This window comes from Anser brachyrhynchus (assembly GCF_964034855.1).
Source record: "Anser brachyrhynchus genome assembly, chromosome: Z".
NCBI classification, from domain to species: Eukaryota; Metazoa; Chordata; class Aves; order Anseriformes; family Anatidae; genus Anser; species Anser brachyrhynchus.
This window is the reverse complement of record NC_137697.1, coordinates 14,390,393-14,417,267: the sequence shown is the minus strand read 5'-3', so window position 1 is coordinate 14,417,267 and position 26,875 is coordinate 14,390,393. Positions and strand designations below refer to the sequence as shown.

At 40.2% G+C, this 26,875-nt stretch overlaps 1 protein-coding gene across 2 annotated transcripts in view; it reads left to right on the top strand.

The window, feature by feature from the left end:
• Nucleotides 1–26,875, top strand: part of PLPP1 (phospholipid phosphatase 1) — a 61,149-nt gene that overhangs the window by 29,135 nt on the left and 5,139 nt on the right. For both annotated transcript variants that reach the window (XM_080574620.1, XM_080574619.1), the window contains exons 3-4: nt 440–720; nt 17,422–17,479. In XM_080574620.1, the coding sequence (XP_080430746.1) occupies nt 440–720; nt 17,422–17,479 (339 nt within the window). The remainder of the gene's footprint in view (nt 1–439; nt 721–17,421; nt 17,480–26,875) is intronic.

Genomic DNA, 26,875 nt, shown 5'->3' with positions numbered 1-26,875 from the left:
AATAGTTTCTGGCTTCACCAAAAAAAAACACCACCAAACTTTCTGACAAAATAGAAGAAAATTTGCCTAGCGGAAACTTAGCTAAAGAAGACTCAGCGTAGGATAAAACCTAGAACTAGAGGAAATGCTTCTGTTCAGAGCCACGTTAAATAGTATGGTTGAATCTTTCTCTGAGAAGGCTTTGTTTTAGTAAATATTCTGACAATCAGTATACTTGTATAAAGCTCAGCGTAAAGCAGGGTAAGGCAAAATGTTTTTTTTACTTTTATATAAAAAATGTTTTTTAAAGCTTTAGGAATGGTTACTACCAATTCCTGGGAAAATTGATTCTGGAGCCTAATTACATTTTTTTTGGAACTACATACTTAAGAGAAAAATTACTCTTGTTACTACTTAAGTCATTGTCTTCCTTTAACTGTTGTCCTTCTTTTTCTTTCAGATAATCCTAGGAGAGACTCTCTCTGTCTTTTATAACAATTTGCACTCAAATTCATTTGTCAGAAATAACTACATAGCCACTATTTACAAAGCCATTGGGACCTTCATTTTTGGAGCAGCTGCTAGCCAGTCGTTGACGGACATTGCCAAGTACGCCATAGGCAGACTGCGCCCTCACTTCCTTGCTGTGTGCCAGCCTGACTGGACGCAGATCAACTGCAGTCTGGGTTACATTGAGAACTTCCCTTGCCAAGGAGACAAAGCAAAAATCAATGAGGGAAGGTGAGTGACTAACAACCTTGTAGACCTGGTTGTGAGACATGTTGCTTAGCCTGGAAAGCCTTGGGGTGATGGGTTTGGTGTCTACTGCATGCGTTGTGCCTCTGCTAGAGTAAACTTGAGATGAATTCAGAACTCTGTCTATATGGGTTTGACTCCAGAATTTTTTTCTACTTTGTGAAAGTCAGTTTTATTGATATACAGAAGAATGTGTAAATTACTATGTACTCAGTTCTGCTTTTCAACAAAAATGGGTGATGCACACAACTTTGTCTGGCTTCTGTTTCTAAAATGTCTGCATAACCTAGTGAGGAGAAGAATTTGAAGTCTCCTTCAAAAAAGTGTGGAATAACAAGAAAAAATAGTTCAGGCTTAGAATGGAAGCTAATAAAAAATGAATTATATCCACTTAGAAAATATGGAGGACTGTTAAGGGAATAGATCAATTCAGTTTTATCATTGTTAGTCATTTCAATCACTTTAATATTTAAGTGACTTTTCTTTGTTACTTTGCTGAAATTGAACTGAAAAGGGGGAAGCATCTGACACACCTGAATTTTATGACTATAAACAATGATGTTTGAATACTGTTGGAAATGCTAAAGCAGGTTCAGAATAATTTCTGTAGCATGTCCCCTCTACAGATCTTCCAGTAGCATATGTGATATTCTTAAGCAGCCATCGGAACAGGCTGTGTGTTGATTTAGTCTGAGGACCAGGTGTAGTTCCAAGTCATGCACAACAGGTGCTTAAAGGTTCCAGGAGCAGTTTGTTTTGAAGAGCTATTGGTAATACAGGAGAAAGTGCACCAGAATAAGTAGTGAGGCAGAATAGTAAGTAATCTTAAAAATGAGCAGAACTTCATTCAGTAGGAGAGTATGCTTCATGCACAGCTTTTTTTATTATTATTGCCTTGTTTGTGCTCAGAAGACTTAATTTATTTACTCTGAACTACTCTAGACACTGGTCATTGGATGAACTTTCCTTGCCTGTGAGTAGCCCCGCAGAGTTAGAATATCCACTAATAAGGTATATTTTCTGAATTTCAGTTCCAGGAAATAAAACTTGTAGTGGTCACTTCCTGTGTGACTGTCAGCCTCAACTTGGAAAACGTCAGAGTAAAAAGCAGAATTTTCGTTACGTATATCAAACAAAGAATTTCTAAATAGCGTGTTTCTCCAACTCCTTGCCCCACCTCTCTGAAATAATAACCCTAAAAAAAAACCCCACAAACCAACAAACAAGCCTGCAACAAACTTTAGTCCTTTGTTAGCACTTAATTTACTAGCAAAGTCAAGCCTGATTAGAAATGAAGCAAGATCTTGGCAGGATGTGTGGTTTGGTATTTCTGTCTTGATATTTTGTCAGCTTTGCAAATTCTATGTGGTAAGTTAGTAGAATTAATTGCCAGAAATGAATTCTTCTGAGATTAAAAGAAGATACAGATCTATTTACCCTTTCATGCGTTTATAAATTACTTTTATGTTGCATATAATATTGTGGCAAGGAGGGGAAGTCTTTGTCTGAGTGTTACAAGGCTGTTCTTCTGATTCTCTCAATCTGAGCTGGTTTTGTAGGTGTAAAATGTTTCTACTTTTTCACTTCAACTCACTAAATGTGATATTTCTTTTTATTCTTCTACTATGCAAAAAGCAAGAAGGTACTTGTCTAAGTTTCACACAAAAAGGATCTCTTAAGCTGTACTTTCTCAGGTGTTTGTGGAACTGAATGGCATTGATGAATCAGTGGGGTCAAAAGTCAACTTTACTATAGCTATGAGTCTTCAGTATAATTTCTGCATGAGTCTAAAAGGACTCTCAAATGTAAAGCATAAAAGGAGACAACATTAATTGATTGTAATGCCTGAAATGATGCTGAAATATTTTTTCATGATTTAGGGGGAGGATTGTCCACTGTTTTAGGACCACCTTCTCTTCTTAGAGAAGACTAAGGTCTTGTGTAATGTGATCCTAGATGAGGTGCTGTCCTGATTTTGTCTGGGATGGAGTTAATTTTCTTCCTAGTCGTTGGTATGGTGCAGCATTTTGGATTTAGGATGAGAACAATGCTAATAACACACCAGTGTTTTAGCTGTTGCAGAGCAGTGCTTACAGAGCCCAGGACGTTTCAGCTCCTCGTGCTGCCCTGCCAGCGAGGAGGCTGGGGGTGCCCCAGGAGCTGGGAGGGGACACAGCCAGGACAGCTGGCCCAGGCCAAAGGGGTGTCCCATTCCTTATTGCTAAGCATGATGCCATCTAAGCTGGGGGGTTGCTGCCCTGGGGAGTTGCTGCTGCTCAGGGATGGGCTGGGCATTGGTTGGCCAGTGGTGAGCAATTGCATTGTGCATCACTTGCTTTGTGTACTCTATTATTGTTGTTGTTATTAGTAGGTAGTATTTATTGTATTTGTTTCCCTTCATTTTCTGGCTTATTACACTGTCTTTATCTCAACCTATGAGTTTTTGTCCTTTTTTCAGTTTTGTTCCCTATCCCACTGTTGGGTGGGGGGAATGAGCAAATGGCTGCGTGGTGCTGAGCTGCCTCAGAGCAGCAGTTCTTTTGGTGTCCAACATGAGGCTCAGCAGGCTGAGATAACGACAGGTCCGACCAGAGCATTTTAGAGAAAATTTGGTGTAAGTGTTATATTAGTTTAATAATTGCTGGTCACGGTGTTGATGTACTTGTCCTTGCAACTGTGCTTGTTGTCAGAATTCTTGGGTAACACCTTACCTGCTGTCTAAGCTCCCCGTCATGCTGTTCATCACTTCTGGGATCTGCTTTAAGGTTGCCATTTTGCTGTTCTGTGTAACGCTGGCTTATGATATGGTAGGATTACTGGCTGTGAGACTAATCTGGTATCCGTGCTCAGGAGCACCGGCAGTGTCCAGAAGGATGCAGCGACAGAATAGTTCACTTGCAGTTTCTCATGGAAATGGGCCTGACCTCCAAGAGGGTGGTTTGTGTTCTGCAGGCAGGTTCCAACATACCTGAGAGTTGATAAGCCACTAAAAGGAAAGGGAGCCTGGCAATGAGTTTTCCAAAAAGTTGGACGACATTGATAAGCTCTTGAGCTGTAACTGAAAGGTAAATTTCTGTATCAATTAGATATTATTAGAGGCAGAATTAACTACCGTTTACCTTGTCATTTGCATAAAATAAACATGCAGTTAGAAGTACACAGAGTGAAGACAAGGCAATCATAATGTCACATACAAAACCGTAGGTTCTGAACTGAGCACACCATTCCCGGGTTGTGGTAGAACTTGAGGTAATTCTTCATGCTCAGTTATTCAGTCAAAGACACATCTAATCTATTTACCATTTCCAGGGTGAAAAATCCATGGTGTGCTTAAACTATGCATCTTGGGCTGTTCTGTTCTGTCCTCTTTTGATCCCCAGAACTCCAACTATAAAATATTTCTTGTGTGTGTATATGTGTGTGTGTGTTTTAGTGTGAAAGTAAAGCCATGGAATTTTGCTTGGTTGTTTACATTACTAAAGTGGCAGTGGATTTTGGTTAGTTTCAGTAAGGTTTTCCTCTCTAACCTGAACCCAGTAAGTTAATTCTTGTTGATTTCAGTATCTTGCTTGCTCTGAAAAGAGTCCTCTTCAGCTTTAGATAGCTTTAGCTTCTCCTTGAGAACTTTTGTAGTATATTTGCACTTCCAGTACTACTGGCGGTTAAACTAAGCTGAGGATCACAATAACAGTTGTATGCTTAGTAAATCGCATTCATATTTGTCGAAAGCTGCACATAAGAGTTGAGATATATTACTTGAAAGTATATAGTAGTTCCAGATCTCTAAAATACATAGGGGAATAGCTACTTTAAAATTTCTAGTTAAATTAAAAACTATTAGCATTAGAAGTTAGTGTTCTTTCCTACCTGTTTTTAGGAGAACCCTTTCTTCAGGCATTCTCTGGCATTTAATTTAAGCTAGATAAGGAAGCTGATATGAGCTAATTCACAGCAGTTTTCTGAGTGAATGATTCATACAGAGCTATATTCTGAAGCTTTTTAAAATGTATTGCTATGTTTAATTCCAAGTAGTCACATGCAGAGCTTTTAATATTTATTCAAATAGAAGGTTACAAAGAATAACTAAGTAGGGTACTTGGCCTGTGAAGGGGATTTTTTTTTTCCCTTTGGTATCACAAATAGTAAACTTTTCTTTAGTCAACGACATACATAACATGGATGAGTAAGGTTTATGTATTTTTAAATGTAATTGCACTGTGGAGAAGGGTACCACATGTTGGTTCTTTATTGGGAGGCACTGCTTGTTTTAATCTTTTAGAAAAGCAAAAGTCTCAAAGAAAAAAGCCAAGTTTTTCTCCTGTCACTGGAGCTAATAATTAACATATTACTTCTTATATGTCTGTATATACTTTAATGCTGCTAAATTGCCTTTCAGGTACTGTCTTTAGTATATGTAAAGGCAGTGACGTGCCTAATGGCCATCTTATCTTTCAACTCTGGCAAAATAGGGTCCAGTAGGATGGAGTAGGCATGCTGGGCTACACACATGATAGAGGGAGGAAATGAGTGAGCAGTCTGTGCTGTTCTCAGATCTCTCGATTCTTTTGCAGCTTCCCTTGTTCGATTCTTCCTTCTCTTCTGGCTTACTACAACTTACTTTTACCTGGCTTTGAGCTGGTTTCCAAGATACCTGAATTCCTCAGAGGAGTACGCATCGAGGACTCAAAGGATAGATCATGACTTCTCCATTCCTTGCTGGTTGCAAGGCATAATTCTCAAACCAGTCTGCTCTAACCTGTCTGTGGCAGGCTGTTCGTGCATCCTGCTGGTTAGCTTCCGTCTATTGGAAGGAGTTAATAGAAACCACAGACGTTCACCAGCAGGAGAGATGGATGAGTATTTTACTGTCCTCTCAAGCATATTGTATTTGCTGGTTTAGCCTGTCTGAAATGAGTTTGTAAGCTTGAATGTCTAGTGTAGTAATGAGCATAAGGTGCTTGTTTTCTTCTAGTACATGTCTAACTAGTCTTCAACACCCTCAAAAAAAAAAAAACTTTATTATTAGTGTATTTAACACTTGGTGGCTCTTGCAAAAATTTTGGGGCTTCTGCTAGGGGTAAAAGGGAAATTTCAAAAGTTATTGTGCTTAGATGTATTGTGCTTCATGGCTTCAAGGTGGTGGCCTTCTAACTGTATTATCAGATTGTAGTGACACCTTGAGTGAAGATGTTAACTGGTTGTTTCTGTCGCCTTTTGGCAGTTAGGAGTTGGTAATTCCATTTTGATTGCCTTTGTGCAGAAGAGCACTGGTAACCCCTAGGTAACAGGATCTGGAATCCAGCAGACAAGTTTGATCAGGACAGCCTGAACATGGAAAAGGTTGGTCTTTTAACTGAGTATCACTTTAGGCTAAGAATGGGTATTGTTTCTTGCATGTAGTGTCCAATCACAAAGACAGAATGCATACCGTACACAAAGCTTCTTGCAATACTCTTTGGAAAGTGGGAACTTAGTACGGCTATAGGCTTTTCTTTCAAATTTTTATCCATTCTTTCTCTAAGCCAGTAAAAACTCCAAATAAATTTAGAAACAAAGCACACACAAATAAAACTTACAACTTTTCAATACCATGTGTAATCTAAAGAACACTAAATTCTTGAACAATGTAGCAGGTGCTATATACAGTTTACAGTATTTTTAGATTTTAATTGAGGATTATGCTGTCACTCCCGTGTATCATGTTAAACTTGGCAGCACAAACAGCACATTTAAGCCTTGTGGAAAAGCCTTGTGGAAAGGTCAGGTGTATTGAATCTGATGCTATTTAGGCTTACATGTTATCCACAAAGCGTTAAGAATAAACGGTGTAGTACAAAATATGTAGTACTACTACTCTGTCTTCTGAATTGAATCACAGGGAAAATGATATGCTATGGAAGAAAGAAATGAAAGTTCTAGTTACAGCTGGTGTAAATGATGCCTCCCTAGAACTTTAAATTTAAATTGTACTTATTTCCCTTAAATTTACTGCTTTTTAAAAATCACTTCCTGCAAAAATGTAGAAGGAAAAGTCAGTTTGTAACACCAAAACGCAATAAGGAGTGTGAAACACCGATGTTGCTAATGTTACTATGAACTTATAACCTCTGAAAGTAAAGAGCTTCTAATTGGCATGTTTTTTCTAACTTTATCAGTTTTCTCACATGTTCAGTGTACCTGATTTGCTTGTTTTGCCAGACTGGTCACAAAAGTCTCTGAAATCTATATGGGACTAATCAATTTAGTGGATAGAAGCTTAAGAGATAATCCCAAACTATGAAGAATACTTGGCAACTGGTTTACGAAGTTAATGCAATTCTGTATTTTTGATACAGAAAATTATTTTATGTATTTTAGTATGATTGTTTTTGTGACTGACAGTGAAAATTAATTTTTTGGGGTAAAATCTCACCTAAAGTATTGTGTCACTTCAGAAAATGAACATGCTGGCGTCTTTTAAAAGCTGACAAACTCCATCATTTAGATTACACATTAGAGATCTGTCTTCATATAGTAGAATGAATCCTTGTCTTCTGAAGCTTTCATTGAGTTCTTTTTTTAATAAACTATTGAATTCAGCACTTCAGCTCCATTCTTGGCTTTCCAAATTCCTTTGCAGCATGCTTGGCTGATGCATCAACACTTGTCCTGGGTAGGCAGTCCATTTCTATCTCATGCTTTTTTTTTTGTCTGAACTTAAATGGTGCTCACTGAATCAAGATGGCCTTTTGCTATTCCTACTTGTGTCCTTGCACAAGGGCGTGGAATGTTCTTGTGCTGTGAGGTTGTCTCTGAATTCCTAATATCTCCTGGCTGCTGCATGCAGTGATGCTGATGTGTCCAACTAGTTCAGCCTTGCTGCTGAGTAATAGATTCAGCAAAGCACCTTTCTTGTTTGGCATGTCCAGCAGCAGTGTCAAAAAAAAGAAAGCCGTTGAATTGCTTGTACCCTGCCACGTTGCCATTCCTGCAGATTTTGAGGCTGCTGAAGTTCCCTGAGCGAAGCCCTTCTGGATATGATGCATCTGGTTTCCTATGCCTCTGGTCCTTACAGAACTTTGAAAATGTTTGCTAGTTGCCTGGTCTGACTAGTGGGTTCTGAGACATCTTGGGCTTGATAGTTTGTATCTAATACTAAATTACTTATAAAGCCTGAAAAGAAGACTTTAGCAACTCTTCACTTCTCTTCAGCGGTAGGAAAGAGTTGATCACTGGCCTCTAAACACCTAGGCAAGCTTCCTCTTTGAGATGCTGTCATGACTTTGCTTTTCCTTTTATGTGTCTCCAGCTATACCTTATGGTGAATTGTAAAAGGAGAAGGGCTAATGCATGGTGTGGTTTCCTGAGCCCTTCGATCCATTAGCTTTTACTTGTTTACTGAGCTCTTGGTTAAGGTGTAGATTTGGAGGTGTCCCATTCATGTCTCTTAAACCATCTGCATTTGAGATGGCTTGTTTCTGTTCTCTTAAAGAGACATAGAGTAAAAGGGGTTTTGTCTTGCTTGTGTATTAAATGTGTTTTGAACTGGATTTCATAATTGCCAGATGTGTCCCTTTGTGATGAAACTTTGTTGTCCTGGTGGATTGCATCTGAAAAATCTGGATTGAATTTCAAACCTAGTTAACTGCTGGGCATAGTTTTTTTAAATTATATATATACCCATCTGCGTATATATACACATACTTAGTTTGCTTGCATGCAGTTCAAAATCTTTAAATTTTTGAAACTTATGAAATTAGCAACAATATTTCAAAGCAATTTGAGCGTTGCAGAGGGAGATGGTTCAGGTTTCTGAATGCTGAGAACGAAGGGATCAGTATTTGTTAAGAGCCAGAGATGCATACAGCAAGCAACTCGTTCTTCTTCGTAGTCTTAAAAATGGAGAAAGCGGAGGTATTGCACACGTGGCAGTGCATTGTAATCATCATATAAACCAAGCTGCTTTCTTTTATTCCAGGGTTGTAAACATTACCATGCTGTTGGTATGAGATATGGAACAGTTACTTCCCTTCTGCAGATGGGAAGGCATAAACAACCTGCTCTTCCTTGGTAAACACTGCAATGGTAGGAACAGAAAGTGGGCATTCAGCTCCTTTGCTGGAAAGTTGTGAGAATGTTATTGTAAACAGTCTTTTGACAGACTAGTCCTTCAAGCAAAAAATTTTTAGCTGTGATTGCAGGTTCCTAACTAACCAGTTAAGTGCATGTGTGTACTATGCACATGCATAAATAATGTCTTGCATAACCTCTGCTTCTGAGCAAACAGAAGGTAGTGCAGGTGATCCGTCAATGAGTAAGGACAGTGGTGAACTGATTCTGCACAGAATTGTTGCCATATTTCTATTGTGCGTATTAGAAAGGACTCTGTTAAGACTCTTGGTTTTTCTTGTAGTTGAATCTTACGTCATGTTGGAAATCAGTTCTGAGCACCTGTTAGTTTTTTCAGAGTTCTTTTTAGTTTTTAGGAAACTTCTTCAAACTAGAACAAAACATTTATTTTTAGTAATTGTTCCTGGAATCTGCGCTCTCCCTTGACAGGATGGTTAAATATAAAGGAGAGGGGGAAGGGAGCAGTGGTGTAGGTATTTAAAGGATAAACTGGACACCAGCATGCTTGTTTAGGCTGCTAATGCCCTAGTTCTTACAGCTGTGCTAAACTTGGTGGCAGTGTGCAGTGCAGTTTGTTGGCTTACTCTCTTGGTTTACCACTGGTTAAACTAGTTCCCATCAGCACACCTTCTACAGTGTGAAGTTCACCCCCACATGTAATTGTCCTGGGTGTGTGTTAAAGGGCTCTTAGCCTGCCTGCTCAGGCTTTCTGTGATTACTCCAAGTTTTTCTGGATGTGTTTTTTATTGCATTTTTAGATGAGCAGTTCAAGTTTCCCCCAATATTATAACTACTGACCTCTAAATATTTGTCAACTGAAAAAAAAAAATTTAAAAAGTGGTGTCTGAGAATGGTGATGAGTTAGGATCTGTAAGGTCAGAGTCCTGGGTTGGGAGGAACAGGAAAACCTGATGACTATGCAGATCCAAGCAGCCGTCCTTGCTGGTTTATTCTTCAGCTTACTGAACGCACACACTCAACTAAAACCTTTGAACCTTAGGTGGTAAATATTAAGCCATGCTGCACTAATCAAGCTACTTGAAAGGCACTCCGTGCAATCTGAACTCTGTTAGACTCAAAAGAGGACTTGAGGCTAGCAAGGATGCCTGTGTGTGAGAAAAGCTTTCTCTAAAGTTCAGTTTACCATAAGATTGTTGAAGGTCTCTAATTTCAGTCTGTCACTCTGCTCCATTTGTGGTAACAGATAACACAGCTGTGAAGGTTCATAACTATAATTGTATTACTAATGTAGTGATTTATATCACAACTCAGATGTCTGTGGAAAAAAACAGTTCCCTACTTCAGTTGATATATTGCTGCCATGCTGCCTGCACTCAGAACAAGATGTGTAGTCTGCCATTGCAAACAAAATGTAATCTTCAAAGAAGTCTTTAGGAAATTAGAGCTGACTGTTTTGACCTCAATAATTTATTTCAGCACAATTGCCAAGGTGGTGCCCTTGACTAATCATTTGCCAGGAATTTTACTTTAGCTTTGTTTAGAGTTGTCTGTTTGAGCTCTTTCACAGGCAGTGCACATGCATGCCAGTGAGTGTGGTTAATTCCCTTAGAGCGGTTCCCAGGAGCTAAGTGCCCATGTCAGACAGCTGGCATGGGGCAAAGCCTGCATGAAGGTTTGGTTGAACTTCAAAATAAAGGTGGAAACTCTTATGTTGTCCCTTCTACGCAGGCAAAACACCATTAAAACTGTGCTTAAAAAATAAAATAAAAATCAGACATTACTTGCTTGCATTTTAATGAGTATTGTGTTTTTCCTGTGTCATTAGATAGCCTTTGCAGTTGGTTTGCTTCGGATTTTGTTAAATGTAACCCAAAAGACTGGGCATGTGCTTCAGATTAACCTGTCTTTATTAAACAATTGTTCCTAGTTTTCCTAGTTCTCTCTTGGTACTGGTGATATTCCTAAGATGAAGCACTATTTTGTGCTAAAGTAATGTCATACTGGAATATTTCATAAAAGCTTTATTTTTGAAACTAAGCTTTGTGGAAAAACAAAATGCACTTACTCATTCAAACATAACTAAATAGTTTACTTATCTAATCTGGCAGTTTCCAATAACATCATGAATCAGAAATGTCTCTAAAGTTTATACAGCCTTGTTAACTACACGTTTGCTTGGGTACTACTGGTATGTTGTGTATAGCAATCTGATTATTTCCGTTACGGAGCTTTTAACCTATGAGCTGTTACACTGTCACTGTACGGAAGTTTAAATGTTCAGGAGTTTTCATCAGAACCTATTCACTGTTTTTCACTTCTGAAAAGATGCATGCCGAAAAGTTCTTAAGAAGTCTGGATACCAAAGCAGTTGAAAGGATGAATGGAATGAATGCCAGATACATTTTTGCTATTAATCACACAACGCAACTGTTCCCTTTAGCAGTACTTCTCACCCCTTTGTCATTACTGTTAGTCAAGATGCAGCATAGCTGATTTGTGAACACATCCAGTCCTATCCAAATAATCCACCACTCCTGAGAACTGGAGCCTGAATCAGGGTACCCACACTTAATGCTTGTGGGAAGGTTACATGGAAGGAAAAAGCTAAAATACGGTAGTCAATGAACTTCTTAAATAATTAAACTTTAGATGTTGCTGCTGGGCCATGGTGAATGATGAAAAGGAGCGGCTGTACTTGATCTAGAGAACACAAAAAGCTGCCTCTCCAATAGAAATTAACTGTCAGTAGGGAGACACAGATCTGAAAGATGAACTTGCTGTAAGCAACTGAGAAGCAATTCTGCAGTCCAGATCAGATTTCTGATCTTCCATCTCCTTTGTCCTAATGTGACTTGGCACTTCTGCATGGTGATGGATCACATTCATTTTTACAACTGAAAATATGGCTCCTCACTCTTTACAGTTTTCAGAAATAGCTGTCGCTGCTGGTTTTGGTGTTACAGTTTGAACTGGGCATACAGTGTTCCACTGAATTACTGTGTGGCAAAGAGACCATATTTTTTATTCAAAGGGCATTTCTTCCTATCTATTGATCAAGTCGTGTAATCTACAGTACTGCATCTCATGTGCACCTGAACTGGTTTATTAAATCTATTACTGAGCTTAAGAATACACAAATGTCAGCTTGAAAAAATATATTTATTTAAATTTTATCTGTTAGTTCAGTTACTTATCACCATGCAGTTCATTAGCAATCAAAGTGTGTAATTTATGATTTTGATTTTTTTTGTAATTTAGCTATGGCTAATGGAGCAGGTAGATGCATCTTATCCTTTGGCAGAATTTCATTGACTTGCACAGCTTGTGTCCAAGTCAATAGAAAGGGAAAGACTTCCAAATTGACATGAGTGTATCTGTATATTGCTCAAAGCTCAAGCTGTACTGCAAGAAATCCACTTAGTGCTGACAGTTTTCTTGCCCCCTAATTGCTGAGGATTACAAACTTTGGGGTGGGGGGTGGACTGGAGATAAGGTTCTGCACACTTTCTAGGTGCTTTGTTTCCAAAGCAGTCTGTTAAAGAGGGATCATTAATCAAATCTGTGATTTAACAGAGATTACTTTTGTTCTTATTCCCTTTATGTAAAATGATGGTAACACTCCTGTGAGTCAGGAAAGTATGTGGATAACCTGTGCAGACATGGCTAATTGAACAGAGGCTTGTAATCTGATGCGTGTGAGAGCAAACCAGCCTTTAGAAATGCTGGTTTGAGTCCCACTCACTGTTTTCACTCTTACTTTTTCCTGAGAGAATTATTATGAAAGAAGTAAACAAGGTTGTGATTTTTTCTAATTGGAGGACGTGAACTAGAAATATAGGGGAAAATCAAATTTCCCTTTGGATGTTAAGTGAAACCGAGTGACAAAGTAAAACGCAACGCAAGAAAACTTTGGTTTTGCAATGTGAGCATGGAATGCCATTGCCACATGCCAGCACATTGGACTCGCTAATACTGCATTTAGAGCGTACGTGCTTGTGCATGGTGAGAATGTTGGGAGTTTGAGTAACTTCTTGCTCCCTGGATGAAATGTTGAAGAAAGAATATTAGTCAATTCACACAGGTGAGTTTTTGCTCATTTGAAAAGAAAAAAACAGCAGGCTAATGGAACTTCTTCACTACTGGTTATCTTTACTGTAAAGTTTATTCTTCTGGTAGCTGCCTGTACAATCCACAATGACTGATGCAGAACAGCTAGCTAACTAGAAATTGTCCAATTAGATTGTTCCACCAATATGTAATCTCTCTCTGTAAAAACAAAATCCATGCCTGCTTGCATGTGTTTGTGATGTATTTCTCCAGTTCCCAGGGTGGTGAGTTAGCAGAACCCAACAGGCTATGCCAGCAGAAGTTTGAGTCTAAAAGCCTGTTTGACCTTGGTGAAGACAAGCATTCTGGCACTCAGAGCTGAGTTAAACCACTTCATGTTGATCCTGACCTCAGGAAAAGGTTACTTTCCCCTGCTTCTTGCACTATCTGCAGGGCTTGTTGCAAAAGAATAATAGAGGTGGGGGAGAGAAGGGGATTGCAAATTAGAAAAAGACTGCCTGTTTCTTCCTAGAACCTGCTAGTTCTGTTTTTTGTCAGTAGGATAAGCAGGGAACTTTCATTTGTGTAAGATAAGAAAATGGTGAGATTGCTCTGCTTTTTGAAGACGGGTAATTACACATTTTTCCTTTTACAAACCTAGTCTTGGCATGTTTTGTGTCAGTGCTGGCAAAGTTTGCTTAGTATCTGCCACTACTTAAAGCAGAGCTGAGTGGCTCTGCTCTCCTGCCCCAAATATGATTAGGGAGTTGTATGAGACACTTAACAGAAGACACTTAACAGAAATTTCATGTAGAAACACCTTTGTCAGTAAAATTGGAAAGACTCTGGCAGCTCTTTCCTCTAAATGTAACGCTTTGTACTTCAGTGTGGAGTTAACTACTGGCAGGGAATGGAGAAGGTGGAGTAATTGTAAATAATACCGTGTTTTGAAAATGGATTTCTGACTCCTTAGTTGTGGATGTTGTTAAACATACATGATTTGCTTGTGCATTTAATTGACCATTTCTTTGCAGTGAAGCGCAAAGTACTCAGAACTTTCAGTCCTCACTGATATCCTTGGAACTTGTTCTAGTAGAAGTCTGACACCTTGAGAAGAGTGGGTTCTGTGAAAACATGTTGATTGCTGAATGCAGAGCTGGTTGTCTTTAAAGAAAGGACTATCACCTTATTAAACTAGGTCCTCAGTGTGTTAATTCTAGGAATATTTCCCTGCCAAGCGTGGAGAGCTGTCTGGCATACTTGAAATGAACGTGCTGGCCTGCAGTTCTGTTGGACATTTTATTCCCCACCAGATCAATGAAATCTGTAACGCAAGTGTCAAGGGAAGCTTTGAGTGAGATGTGAAGAATCTGAAGAACCTGAGGATAGAAGGGATTTGCAGGCTAATCCAGTGGGTGATTGTTTTTGTGTTGATGACATAGGAACAGACATAATGTTTTGTTGGATATCCTGTTTTCTGTTAAGGAATCATTCCATACATAATTCAACAATTAAGTTGAGATGATACCCATATCCAAGTCTCTATCATGTTTTTGTGGCACAAAATAGCCTTGTTTCTGAGCTATTCCATTTTACTGTCATTTCTAAATATTTCTAAAACTTTTTAACTTCTTGCTGTTTAATATTTCATTGTCCTGTACTTATTCAACCCTTTCCTGATCTCTTGCTTCACTAAGGCTATTCATTTCTCTATCAGACTGTTGCAGAGAAGTGCACTTTGCTTAATACTTCTACACATTCACTTGTTCTTACGAGCATATAAGAAATCACACTTTTAAGAGCAGTTTAAACAGACTGTTAAGCTGTTTAAATGAAAAAAAGTTAACAGTTTATTTTGTGTGCTGAAAGTAGGTAGTGACTCTGCTTGGGAGCAGTTAAAAATGCAATACAGCTTTCACAAATCAAAAATCAAAATCCAAACTGTAGTGTTTTGAGGGAGTTGGGGATTTGTGTTTGTCTCCCACCCCTGACTTGTTTCTGTCTCTTGGGAAGACTTTTCTTGTTTACCTTTCTATGTTTCTATGAACAAAGTAAAGAGTTTAGCAAATTTGTGGACATGGCTCTGTGCAGCTCCTGTAGGTAATGCAGCTGGCTGGGATATTCCTACTGAGATAACTTGCCCCTTCCTTCATTAGCCAGAAGTAGGGCTTTTGAGCACAGTCTGTAGCACTTTATTTACAAATGTAATTTGATCTAATACTTCAGTGTTCTTGGAACTAGTAAATTCTGATTTTATTTTTAATTATTTAATTTTAAATGCTGGCTCATGGCAAGCACGCTGAGGAATAGTCAGGAAACTTTTGCATTGTTTCAGTTTAAAGATTTGAAATAATCTTAAGATATTCTTAATTAAAAAAAGTCTAGGGAAGTGTAGGGATGGCAGTATTACCAAAGAAATTTCACTAGGATTGCACAACGTACAAGTTGGATCAATATTTTGTCCCAGTTGTATTTCTGGCAATACTTCATGTGCTAAGCACAAAGTTTTCAGTCATGCACAGCATATTTATCTATTCCTGATGAAACTGTACTTAAATGTTGTAATCTTCAACTTGGAACAAGACATTCTAAATGTTACATTTAGCTGCTGGCATTCTTGGTTTTAGACATACCTAACAACACATTAAAAATGGTGTATGGATTACAAAATGAATGAAAATAACTGCATTTATTCCTTCTCTCATTCAATAACCTGAATTCCTTCAATTGGCAGTATGTTGCCCTAAGGAGGTGTAGGAAGTTTTGTCTTATGGACAACAGCAATAGCCATGAAGATAAAAATACTGGCATAGGTCTCAGGAATTCGTTATTGTGGGTCTTCTGTTTGAGTGCTGCTTTGTGTCTCAGACATGTCTCTGAAAGATAGAGCGCTTCCAAGTTCTTGTCATACTGGCTTTCATAGCAGACTTCCATCCAGAGATTAACTGCTGAGGGGTTAAGGAGTATTACGGTGGAGATGGTAAGATAGCAGTTTTGCTGCAGAACCTGGATTTGAATTTTAAACATCTGAAAACAATGCTGTCAGTACAGTTTTCCTGAATTGGAAATGTCTGTGATATCTCTATATATACAATGATCATCTTGCTCTTTTCAGAGAGCTTGTTTAGGGTCTCTGAAGATGAAAGCTATTGATAGTGTTTTAAACCAAGTGTAAACCAAGAATTCTTGAGACCTACACAGGACGCTTAGCATGCATTTTTTTTTCCACTGTCTGATGCAATTTCTTATTACTGTGCACGCAAATTGAGTTTCACTCGTGCATGAGATTGAAATACTCTTAAAGAAGGCAATCAAGCAGTGTTGAGTGTTGAACCCAATTATCCTACTGCGCATCATTACTCTTGGTGGGAAGAGCAGAGATGTTTCCCTTGACCAGGGATTTCCATTGATCCAGGCTCTCCTCCTGGCTCAGCCCCTGGAGTAGTGAGGTGGCAGAGGGCCACCAGGGGAGCTATGAAACTTTTAAAGTTGTCCTTGTTTGTGTATGTCAAATTTTAAGTGAGTTACGCAGCTAAATTACACAGATGCCTGTCAGAGGCCTGGTGGATAGCCTGTGAAATGGCTAAACAGTTGTAGGTGCTCCACATAAGGTAGGAAAAAATAGCTGAAGTATAATTTCATCTCTTGATTTAAGATTGAATCAGAAACCTCCTTCCATTTTACCAGCCTTTCTTGACAAAGAAGTGGCTGGGGTTTGTCCTGTGCACTGCTTGCCTCGGGTTTGGGAGCCCTGTCAGGCCTCTGCCATTACTCACGGCCTCTTAGCGGCCGCCCACGTCTGAGGGCCCTGTCAAGGCCCTCCTTGGTGGCCTGGGGCTGTCGCTGTTGTCTACCCACACCTCTCAGCCTAGAAGCCCTCTTTCAGAAGAAGTTGGAGGCAGTGTTGCTACTTCTTAAATGAAATAGCCAAGTGTAAAGCTGTTTCCACAAATGTGAGATGAGGTGTCACCTTTTGCACTTGGCTGGCGGATGAGCTGTCTTCCTGCCTCTTCCCCTGTCCCCTTCAGTGGGTCAATGATCAGCCTGTATGAAGTGGTATGTTTCACAAATATGTAGTACAAACATTTAAATACGAGTAGTCACTATCAGGCAATATTTAACTACTCAATTTTGGGTGAGTATGCCATTTATTTTCATAACCATACTGTGACTATCAGATGAGCACTTTTTAATTGATATTTACACTTTCAGTTTTGGTATTTATCAAGAACACCACACAAATATACTGCTTTAATATACACTTGTTTTCTAGTTTTGAGGATGTGCTCGCTTGCTGTTCAAACTTTAGTCAAAAGACAGGCAGTTACTACCACATGTTGAAATCAACTTAACATTGAAATACGATAGCTTCTCAATAGTGAAATCAGTCCTCTTTGTCAAAAACTGTCATCAGACATTAGGAATGGCTTTTGTGCACAGATAGCGTCCTGGAAGTAACAGCATGGGGATGTTTGCATTTTCCCTGTTCACTTGTGTAAGATAACTTAGTATCATTGTAGACTGTTGCAAATGGAAAAATAATGAAATGTCTGATCTCTTTTCTTCCAGACTATCGTTTTACTCTGGCCATTCATCATTCTCCATGTACTGCATGCTCTTCCTAGCAGTAAGTATACTCTTTCCATCTACATGGCAACAAAAAGTCTTATTTAGCACAAAGTAGAAATATTTGCTTGAGCTGTTTTGTGCAAGGGACACTAAAATAAGAAGTGTCTGACAATAAAACATGCAAAACCTACTTAAAGAAACAAACGCACACCTAGCCGTAAACTGTTAGCAAATTATTTTGAGTGTTGTATTGTTTGATATTGTTTATGTATGGTTATCCATTGCTTCTTCAATAAGTGCTTCTTTGAGTGCTAATCTTCAAAACGAGCCTTATATGTTTCAGGCCAAGTCAGCTAGGGTAACTCATTACTCTTAGAATAAATTTTGTAACACTGAAAAGTTTATGCATGTATACAAGATGGCACAGGATACTCATCTGTCAACTGTTTTAAAAAAAGCAAGTGTCTTTACTTGTTCATTGTCATTGGCATTCTCCAAAATTGTATAGGTCCACCTGTTAGGTGATTTCAAAAAAACAGGAAACAGATCAAAATCACTGTATCAATGATATGGTGAAGCAGCTATTGCTGTGTAGCAACCTAATACTGATTTCCTCCATTGTGTTTGTGTGTCTGATATAACTTCTTGCATGGTTTTTCTTGAGCAATGTGAAAATGTGGTATTACAAACTTGGAGACGAGAACTTAATAGTTGTATTATGAATATGGTTTATAATCTATACTAATTGGATTACAGTCATTGGTCGGGGATTTCAATCTGTCTGAACTTTTATCTCTGTCATGTGTATGAATAACGAGTCCTGCTTGCTGCAGCTTGTGGGAAAGGAGGTTGTGGTCAGGAGGACTTCTCAGCCAGTATAGACTGAGAAGAAAGGAAGTCGCTATTTTGAAACCTTGCATCTGGTAATGAGAACTCCCCCCCATGCCTCAATTGCATGCTGTAATACTGAGAGAACCTTTAGTTTTAAACAGTGTGAATACAATATAATGGTATTGGGGCTGGACAGCTTGGACTTCAGACCTTGTTCGTTTAACCTACCAGGATTTTTTTAAAAAAGCAGCCTTTGGCAAAAAGGATTTTTTATTACTTCTTTTGAAGATGCTAATTTCTCCATGTGGGTTGAATAATCTTTTCTACAGTTGCCTGTGGCATAAGACTTTTTGTTTCTGTTCTTTTAAATCCACGTAGGAAGCTTGTGTGGATCGTTGCTGAACTCCTGTGCTGAGTTACAGGCAACTATGGGGTTTGTGTGTCTATGCATCCTTCACTCTTCACAACCTTCTGTATGGGGAAAGAGGTGGGACATTAGGGGTCAAGTCCCTCCTCTGTATGCCACTTGGAAAGGCTGTAAATCCAGAGTTCGTGTCAGCACCCTTAACGAGTAAAGGTACAAATATCCTTAACTCTCTTAACATAGCATTTATTTAACAATGATTTATTGTAGATTAGTTTGTCACTCAGGTATGGCAGACAAATGTTCATAATAATGTTCAGAACAGAGTTCAAGATTTGAGAGAGTAGTTTTGAAATCACAAACACGAAAAGGAACCTAATTCCCAAGTGTGCTCCCCTTCAGAAGGCCTGGGTTGGACCTGTCTAGCCATGCATTCATCCGCATGGTGGCTGATGCTGCAATACTGGGACATGGGAGATGGTGCAAGAAAATGCTGTTGTAGCCCTCAGTTCTGTGCTTCTTGTGTGCTCACTCATCAAAAGAGTTTACCTTCTCACATGTTCCCTTCTAAACTGTGTACTGAATTCACACAGGGTCTGATTTCAGTAAACTTTTTTTCTCTAATATCCAGACCCTGGCCAGAGGAGGATGATGGGTGCTCTTCCCCTTTTCCTGCACCTCGGTTTCTTGTCTTGTGTCTCTGGCTGAGCTATGGTTGAATACAAATAGTAAGAGGTTTTGGGGAGATTAGACTTCTACTTTCTTCAGAGAGACATCCAAAGAGGGTTAACAACTCCTGTGCAGGATGTTTTTTCACTGATTAATACAGTACTGCTGCATACCAACCTTTGCATTGAATGCAGTCTTTCCAATAAAAGACAAAACTGGTGTATTCAAGCTGGTAGCTGCTGCAGGAAGGTGGGACAAACTTTCTTACCCTCCACCTTGCCCATGTGGCAAGGCAGCGTGCTGCCACGGGCCGTAAACCAGACCTGTGGCATCTGATAACCTGCTCGTTAACTGAACTCCCATGCTGGCTTCATCTGCTCTTTGCACACTTACTCCAGCTGCAGACTGAGTCATGAGTGGGACAGAATCGTGAACATGTGGCATTACTCATAGGCAGTGATAATCATAACCAGATGTATACATGCTGGTTGCCTAAGGACAAGAAGAATCTGCCTTGTGTGCATGCTGCAGAAAGCATACTCTTGAATGCTACTGAACACGTGTACTTTGTCAGGTTATGCATTTCAAAAAGGAGGGAACGCTTTGAGAGGAATAAAATGGGAAATGACCGGTGCAGATGGGTTAGAAGTGAACATGAGGTCATTCATTATTAATTTTTGGATATTTTAGATGCTTTGACTTGTGAACAGCTACGGTAGTGTCTGTGGAGTAATAATCCTTCTGGGTCTTGTTTCCTACTTAGCAGGATGCCTTGATGCTTTAAGGGTTGAATTAAGGAGGAAGTTTATCCTCCTGTAACTATATCAGAATGATTAAGAAAAGAAATCAGGAGGTGTTTATTTGTGCTTCACTTCCTATTGAGTGTTTATTCTCTGCTTTACGCTTTGCATTGTTTCTGCTTCTCATGGACATAAACATGCTGGTTTTGATCTTTGGAGAAAAAAAGATTATTTAATATTAGCACAACTCAAAACGCTGCTGTTGCTTAAGACATCTTTTTCTTAGCTGACAGGTAGTTTTCATTACTACATCTCTTAAGTGCTTATTTTTGGTAGTACGTGAGCGGGCTTTAGAAACATCTCTGCAATAACCTGTCTGCTTCCTACTGAGGAAAAGTTCAGTGCTTTTGGGTTAGTGGGGAGCCCAACCATAAGAAAGAACAGGGACTGGCACAAGTTGTGCTGTGCTGGTTACAGGGATGTAGTACTTCGCAGGGAGCCCTGTTCAAACCATTGGTGACACGAACAATTCCGCAGGTCAGTGGAAGCTCTAGTATTTCAGCTGTGACCACACAGCTCCCCTGGTTTCGGAAGAGAAAACTGCAGCTTTAAACATACTCCTGTGATGAATATCCCATCCCGAAGTGAGGGCAGGGTACCTGGAAATACCCTGCAGCTCAGTCTTTATCCTTAATGGGAAGGATTTCTTGGTCGTGGTGGTTGTTTTTGTTTTTAAAGTTCTCTTAGGCATGTTGAGACTTAGTGTCTTTGTGTCTTGGAGGCTTTCCCCAGCAGTAGGCCTGTTAACTAGATGGTCTCATTTTCTTGCTTCAGGTATCTACAGCAGTAAAACGTATGATTTGAGCATCTATAGGAGATCATGCGCAGGGAATCACTGGGAAGAGTGTTAGTTGAAAAACATGGTAATCTGAACTGCACAGAAGGAAGGATAGGAGCTGGAGGGTTTAAAATTCCAAACTGAGCATACATAATTTACACTTAGGATGAGTTAAGGAGACATGGAAGAATCTCATGTCCCATGAATAGTCTTAGGCAAGATATATCTGGGAATTCAGAGCATTTTTCCTTAGTTTGTCTTTTGGTTTGTGGAGCAGGCTTAGAGAGCAGAACTAAATTTTTAACTGCAGGAATGGAAATGTTTACTTGTAGGTAACTTGGGCCCCTGACTGTTTGGGAAGCTTTGCTCCCCAGTATTTACAGTTACTTAATATTCCTTTCCCAGGTTCTTACATTAACACTGTTTGCCTTTTGTACATGTGGCAGGTAGGCTTTTAAAGGGTTATCTAAGTGAAAGGAATGACCGCTTCATACCCTATCAGCTGAAATACACCCATAATTGATAGCAGCTTTGTTAAGCTTAAAGCCTTTTATAGGAACTTCTAATGAGCCCATGCTTTGCTACCTTGTCTGTATTCTCAGTGTTCGTGTACAAAATCTTTGTGAACTGATCTCGTGTAGCTTGCTGTGTGAGACCATCTGGCATGAAGACAGAAGCAGGGGCGTTGCTTATGGCAAATCAGACTTTGGCACCTGGCACTGAGAAAGGAAACCTCATCTGCGGAGCGAGGAGAAGGATGTATTCATTCTGTTTCATAAAACCTTTATCTAACAAGTTCTAACAGAATGATAATACAGAAATGTGGGTTTTGTGTAACTTCAGGAAATGTTAAATAGCTCTATAATCTGCCTGTTTAAATAGCATATATCACCTCTAGCTTTCTTATGTTAGAGATCACTGCTGCATTTTTAACTGGATATTATGATGCCATGTCCATAACAACAATCTGTGGTGGACCAGTTTCTGGCCTCGGTTTTCAGCCCACTTCTAGGATAGACTTCTGTTTTCTTCTATATTTTTGTCAGCATAAGGAATGGATGAAACCATATTGAAATCCATTTTCAGAGTGTCACCCAGGAAGCTGTGGTAGAGAATGTGTTTAAGGGTCAATTTGGCAGAGCTAGAGGGGTCAGTTTGGGTCTCGTTGGAACTGTTATCTCTGCGATGCTGCTGCCAGCAGCCCCTTCTTGTGGGAAATGTAGAGAGTTTGAGCAGCAGCCGTATCTGGGAACCTAGTGACCTAATAACAGATGCTGGATCCCAAAGAGCTATCACCATCCCCTCCCCTTGCTGCTCCTCCCTTACATTACACAGCTGACGTGTTCTCTCCTGTGTCAGCAAAACCATTCCATCTTGGCCTGGAGAACAGGAGGATGAGCATATCTGAACACCTCTTCTATCAACGTCCTCGCTTCCAAACTGTCCCTCCTGCCTTGGAAGGAGATGCTGCAGATGAAGACAATTGGACTGAGTTTTTAAAAAAACTCTTTACAATAGCTTTCAGACAGCAGCTATAAATTGTTGAACGTGCACCCTCTGTCTTCAGTGGCTGGAGTGACCCCGCTGCACGCAGGGCAGCTGTCAGAAATGGGCGCAGCTCAGTGATCGAGTTGCTGTAATGGAGCTGGGCTTGGCTGCGGGTGGCCTGGGCACGTCGCTGGCTGCCCCCAACCCGGGGACGAGGAGCTGTGCTGCAGAGACCCAGCTGAGCTGCTGTGCTATTCCTGGGAGGGCAGTGTGTTTGTGTTGCCCAGGGTGGAGGCGGTGAGGAATCTCTGCAAAATGTAACTTGAGTTGCTTGTGAGCTCTCCCACAGCTCGTTGGGAAAGAACATCTTGTGTGCCCAAGGAAATAGGAAATTGTAGAAGAGCTGGAGAGCGGCTGGTATTTCAGTGACCCGGGCTCACAGCCCGATCCTTTAGCAGAGAGAGGACGTGCTAAACGAAAACGAAAGCCGGGTTTAGGCTTTTTTTTGTACTTAGGCTACTAAATGCACCAGTCAAACTTTGGACTTGAAATCTTGTTTGTGTTGGGATTGGAGGTTGAATGAAACAATACGCAAACAAGGGCCTAGGAGCCTTTGACACAGTATTTTAGGTATGTCTATTTGCACAGCAGTGTTTCTTCACTTTCCCGAATGCTGCTGAACAGAGCTATGAATGTCCCTAATATGTTCCTGCCCACATGAAAGCTGAACACTACCCAGTCTTCAGAAACTAATGGAGAGGCATTTCCTACTGAAAGCATTTTGGCTGCTGCTTTGGGCAGAACCAAGCATGCTGCTCAAAGCAGAGATGAAAAATAAAGGACAACTGTTCATGCTGTGAAGCTCAAGTACGAAGGCACTCGTGCTTCTAAACTCGTATGCCCTCCCAGTGCACGTTTAATATCAGTATTTAGGCTTTTTTGTAGTAAGTGAATGAAGCCGAATGTCTTCTCCACAGTGTGCTTTGGAAATTGTAGCTGTTGGTAGTGCTGAGGCTGCTGTGAAGTGGGTCCTGTGGGACAGAGATAAGAGCATTACCTTATGGTGCTCACCTTCCATTGAGGCTTCCATAACTTGGTAGATAAAACAGAAAAATATTTGATTTCGCTTGTTAGAAAAGGGCCTAGTGCTAGTATGTACAGTAGAATAAAAAGTTACTGTTTACCCTGCTTTATGGTAAAAATTATGTCAGTAAACAATTATTTCTGCAGTGTACAGCCAAGCTGGGGCTGGAGGATTACTATTACTGAAGCTATTACTTATCTACTGGGAAGTATCTATAAAGTAGATTGACTGTACTCTGAATTGAGTTTGGCTTTTGAACTAGTAAATGACAGGATGTTTCCCCACTGCACGGGAGGGAGCTCTCAGTATCAAATGCCTTTTGATGGCAGCATGCAGCTGTCTTAGACCAGGTTAGTACATGCGTTGCCTTTTCTACCCAGTCTGGCCAAGTTTATTTCCTTAATTCATCCGTCCAATGGATCAGCCCTCTGACCAGCTCACTGTGCTCTAAACATCAGAGCTGGCACAGGGGTGCCAGCATGGAAAACAGGGTTAAAGTGTAAGAGGGGTGGACCCTTGAAGTAAGTGCAGATCTATGTCCTTTTCCTTCTCTGCCTTCTCTGGAAGGGGAGAAATAATTCTGAGTCGTTCTTTCACCTTCATTTTCTTCACACTCGAAATAAAATGGTGGAGCAGATAAACCAGGGGTCATAAATGTGTGTTTTTAAGAAAATGAGTTCTTACTAAAAAGGCAAAATAAACATTTAAGTCTTTCACAGTTTTGTTTTTGTTTTAAAGCAAAAAAAAAAAAAACCCCAACTCACAAATGATCCATGAATTCTGCTACGTCTCTCTGGTGCTGTTAATAATAAAAACTTTGTTTACATTGTCTACTGTTTAAAATTACATGAGATAGGCGCTATCCGTATTAATACCAAGCTTTACATCAAACAGCCTGCAGTTTGACTTCTGGTTTGCAGGCAGTGTCTTGTTGGTTGGTGCCTGGGGCTCTGTGTTTATGTTCAGTGCTCTGGGTGCAAAGGGAGCTGTGGCACTTGCATGTAATGCTCTTACATAATCGCACGCCCGCCTGTGTGGCAGTTGCGCTGTTTCTCAGCACATCTTGTTTCTGTTGGGACACTTTCGTGCTGAGAATTGCAATTTTTACTCAGTTTCCTGGATTTCTTATACTGCTCTGATTTCCAGGGTCTGTGCTAGCTGAAATGTGAATAATAGCTCTTGTACAAAACAGCTTTTATGCAAAGGAAAATCTTGAGTTCCCTGTAACAAGCAAAAGGGAAGAGCTATCCTGCAAACCTCCACAGATGTGGAAAGCTTGGAAGATGTGAAGGGGGGGATTTTTCCCCCAGTGTTGTCTAGTGCCAGGAGGGCAGAGGTCCTGGTCTGTGCTACTGGATTATCGAGCAGGCGTGGGACAGGAGACAGCAGGCCACCCACGTGTCTGTGGACACTTTCTGTTGCTTCTTATTTATTGTTATGCAAGAATCCGGTGAATGTGTTGTCTTTTCCATTCTTTCGGAGAGCTGTTTTTGGGTAACAGCTTGCATTGAAAATACTGGACTGCAAGGTGTCTTGTATAAGCTGGTAGTAAAGGGGTGATTGGAGTACCCTCTCCTTACAGAGGGGCAACGCTTCCTAACTTACTGCTGGAGCTGAAGGACAGGCTGCTGCGTTGGCTGCCTGTGCATCCACAAAGCTTCCTGACGGGGGGATGGAGGGAGGATGGTGTCCTGGAGAGGCGTCCTTCACTGTCCATAGAAACACAACTCTTCCCGTCCTACAAATGTGCTTGCATTCTCAGTCTTTATTCTTACTTTCTTATCCCCAAATCTTCCGGACAGTTTTGCCCTATGTTTTATCGTAACTATTGAGGCTGGTGGTTCCTTTTTTCTAAGTTTAAAGGGCAGTACTATCACCTCCTGTGCTTTCTCTTCCTTCCATCCCTTCATCATTAGCAGCACAAACCCAGAACACACTACCTCTTCACCCCCTCTCCTCACCCCAGAAATCCCAAAGCCAACCGCATGCATGTGTACACGCACTCGAGGTGGCTTATGCATAACTATTTCAGAGCTGCTTGGTTTGGGAAAAAATCCTTACGGTGGGTTTCCACAACTCTGATTACTCTTCGTGGCTCTTGGGGCTTCTTGGGTCAGCTGACTTGCTCTTAGGGAGAAACCTTCCTAACTGCACTCAATCGTGGATCCAGAGAGTTATTACAACTGCAGGAGAATCTGGTGCCCATTAACAGAGCAAATAAATTAACAGCAACTGGGGCTGTTTCTTAATGCTCAGGTAGATACCGTGAAAACAAAGATTGACCGTGAGTAGTGGTCTATTTACTTGCTCTTATAAAGTTAGTATTGGACTACTGTGGTCTCAAAGTAGGGCTTATTTCATAGGAAAACTGATCTTCTGCACCTTTTTTTTTTCCAGCTCTTTACCACTTGTACTCAGGCAAATCCAGCAGTGTTCTCTGATTCTCCCATGTCATGGGGGAAGGTTTCTATAGGAAAAACACATTTCCTTTCTGGTCTGCTATTAGTTTCGTGATGCTGTGAATGTATTAGGATTGATGAAACAAAAGTAAGGGAGAAAACAGTTACATCTCCAAAGGGAAACTGATCTTCCTATTCCTTAGGACAGAACAGGACACCTGTAGGGAGTGTGATTAACAAGGCCTTTTGATACCAGGAAATTCAAAATCCTGTTAAAGAAAACAATTTTCAGTCAGTGACAGAACAAGTCGATACGTACAAGCAGTAAGTCGTCCTGGGCGGAGTGGAAGAAAGAACCCCAAAACTTTCTCTGCTCTTTCCGTACTTGTAGGAGGACTGGCACTGCAGGAGGATTTTCTGTACTTTTCGTACCGCAAAATGTTTTGCTATACAGAAATCTTGCGTAATAGGTTTCTGGAAAAAAAGCTGAGAAGATACTAAATGAAAGATGATCTAGAATTTTTCAGATCTTCAGTTTTAATATTTTATAAATGACCTCAGTGGAACGAGTAGGTTTTAGCAGATGTAAGAATTTCGTGCCCTTAAGGCAGGGACGTGAGGTGTTAGCTGTTCGGAAATTCTCTCATGAAGCCGCAGATTACACCCCCAAAGTCTGTCTAGGAAATAGTCACCGTACTTTAAAATTAGGCAGGCAGGCGTGCGTATGTGTATTAATACTACTTCGGTGGAAGAGCAAATAGTTGAAAATTATGCTAGAAATGTTGAGTAGCAAATAATTCTCCAGTTGCAGAGACCCTTCCATTCATGTCTGCGGCTTCTTGCAAGAAGCCACAAAGTGGCTGTGAGTTTCTCTTCATTCCTGTGTGTATTTTTAGAAATGAAGTACTAGACCATAGATTAAGAAGAAACTTGTGTTCAGGATGTGTGTGGTGTAGAGAACATATTTTCATTATAGAGTAAGCATTAGCTAGTGAAAGAAATGTTGGTGATTATTTAATCCTATTACAAGAGTGGTTCTGT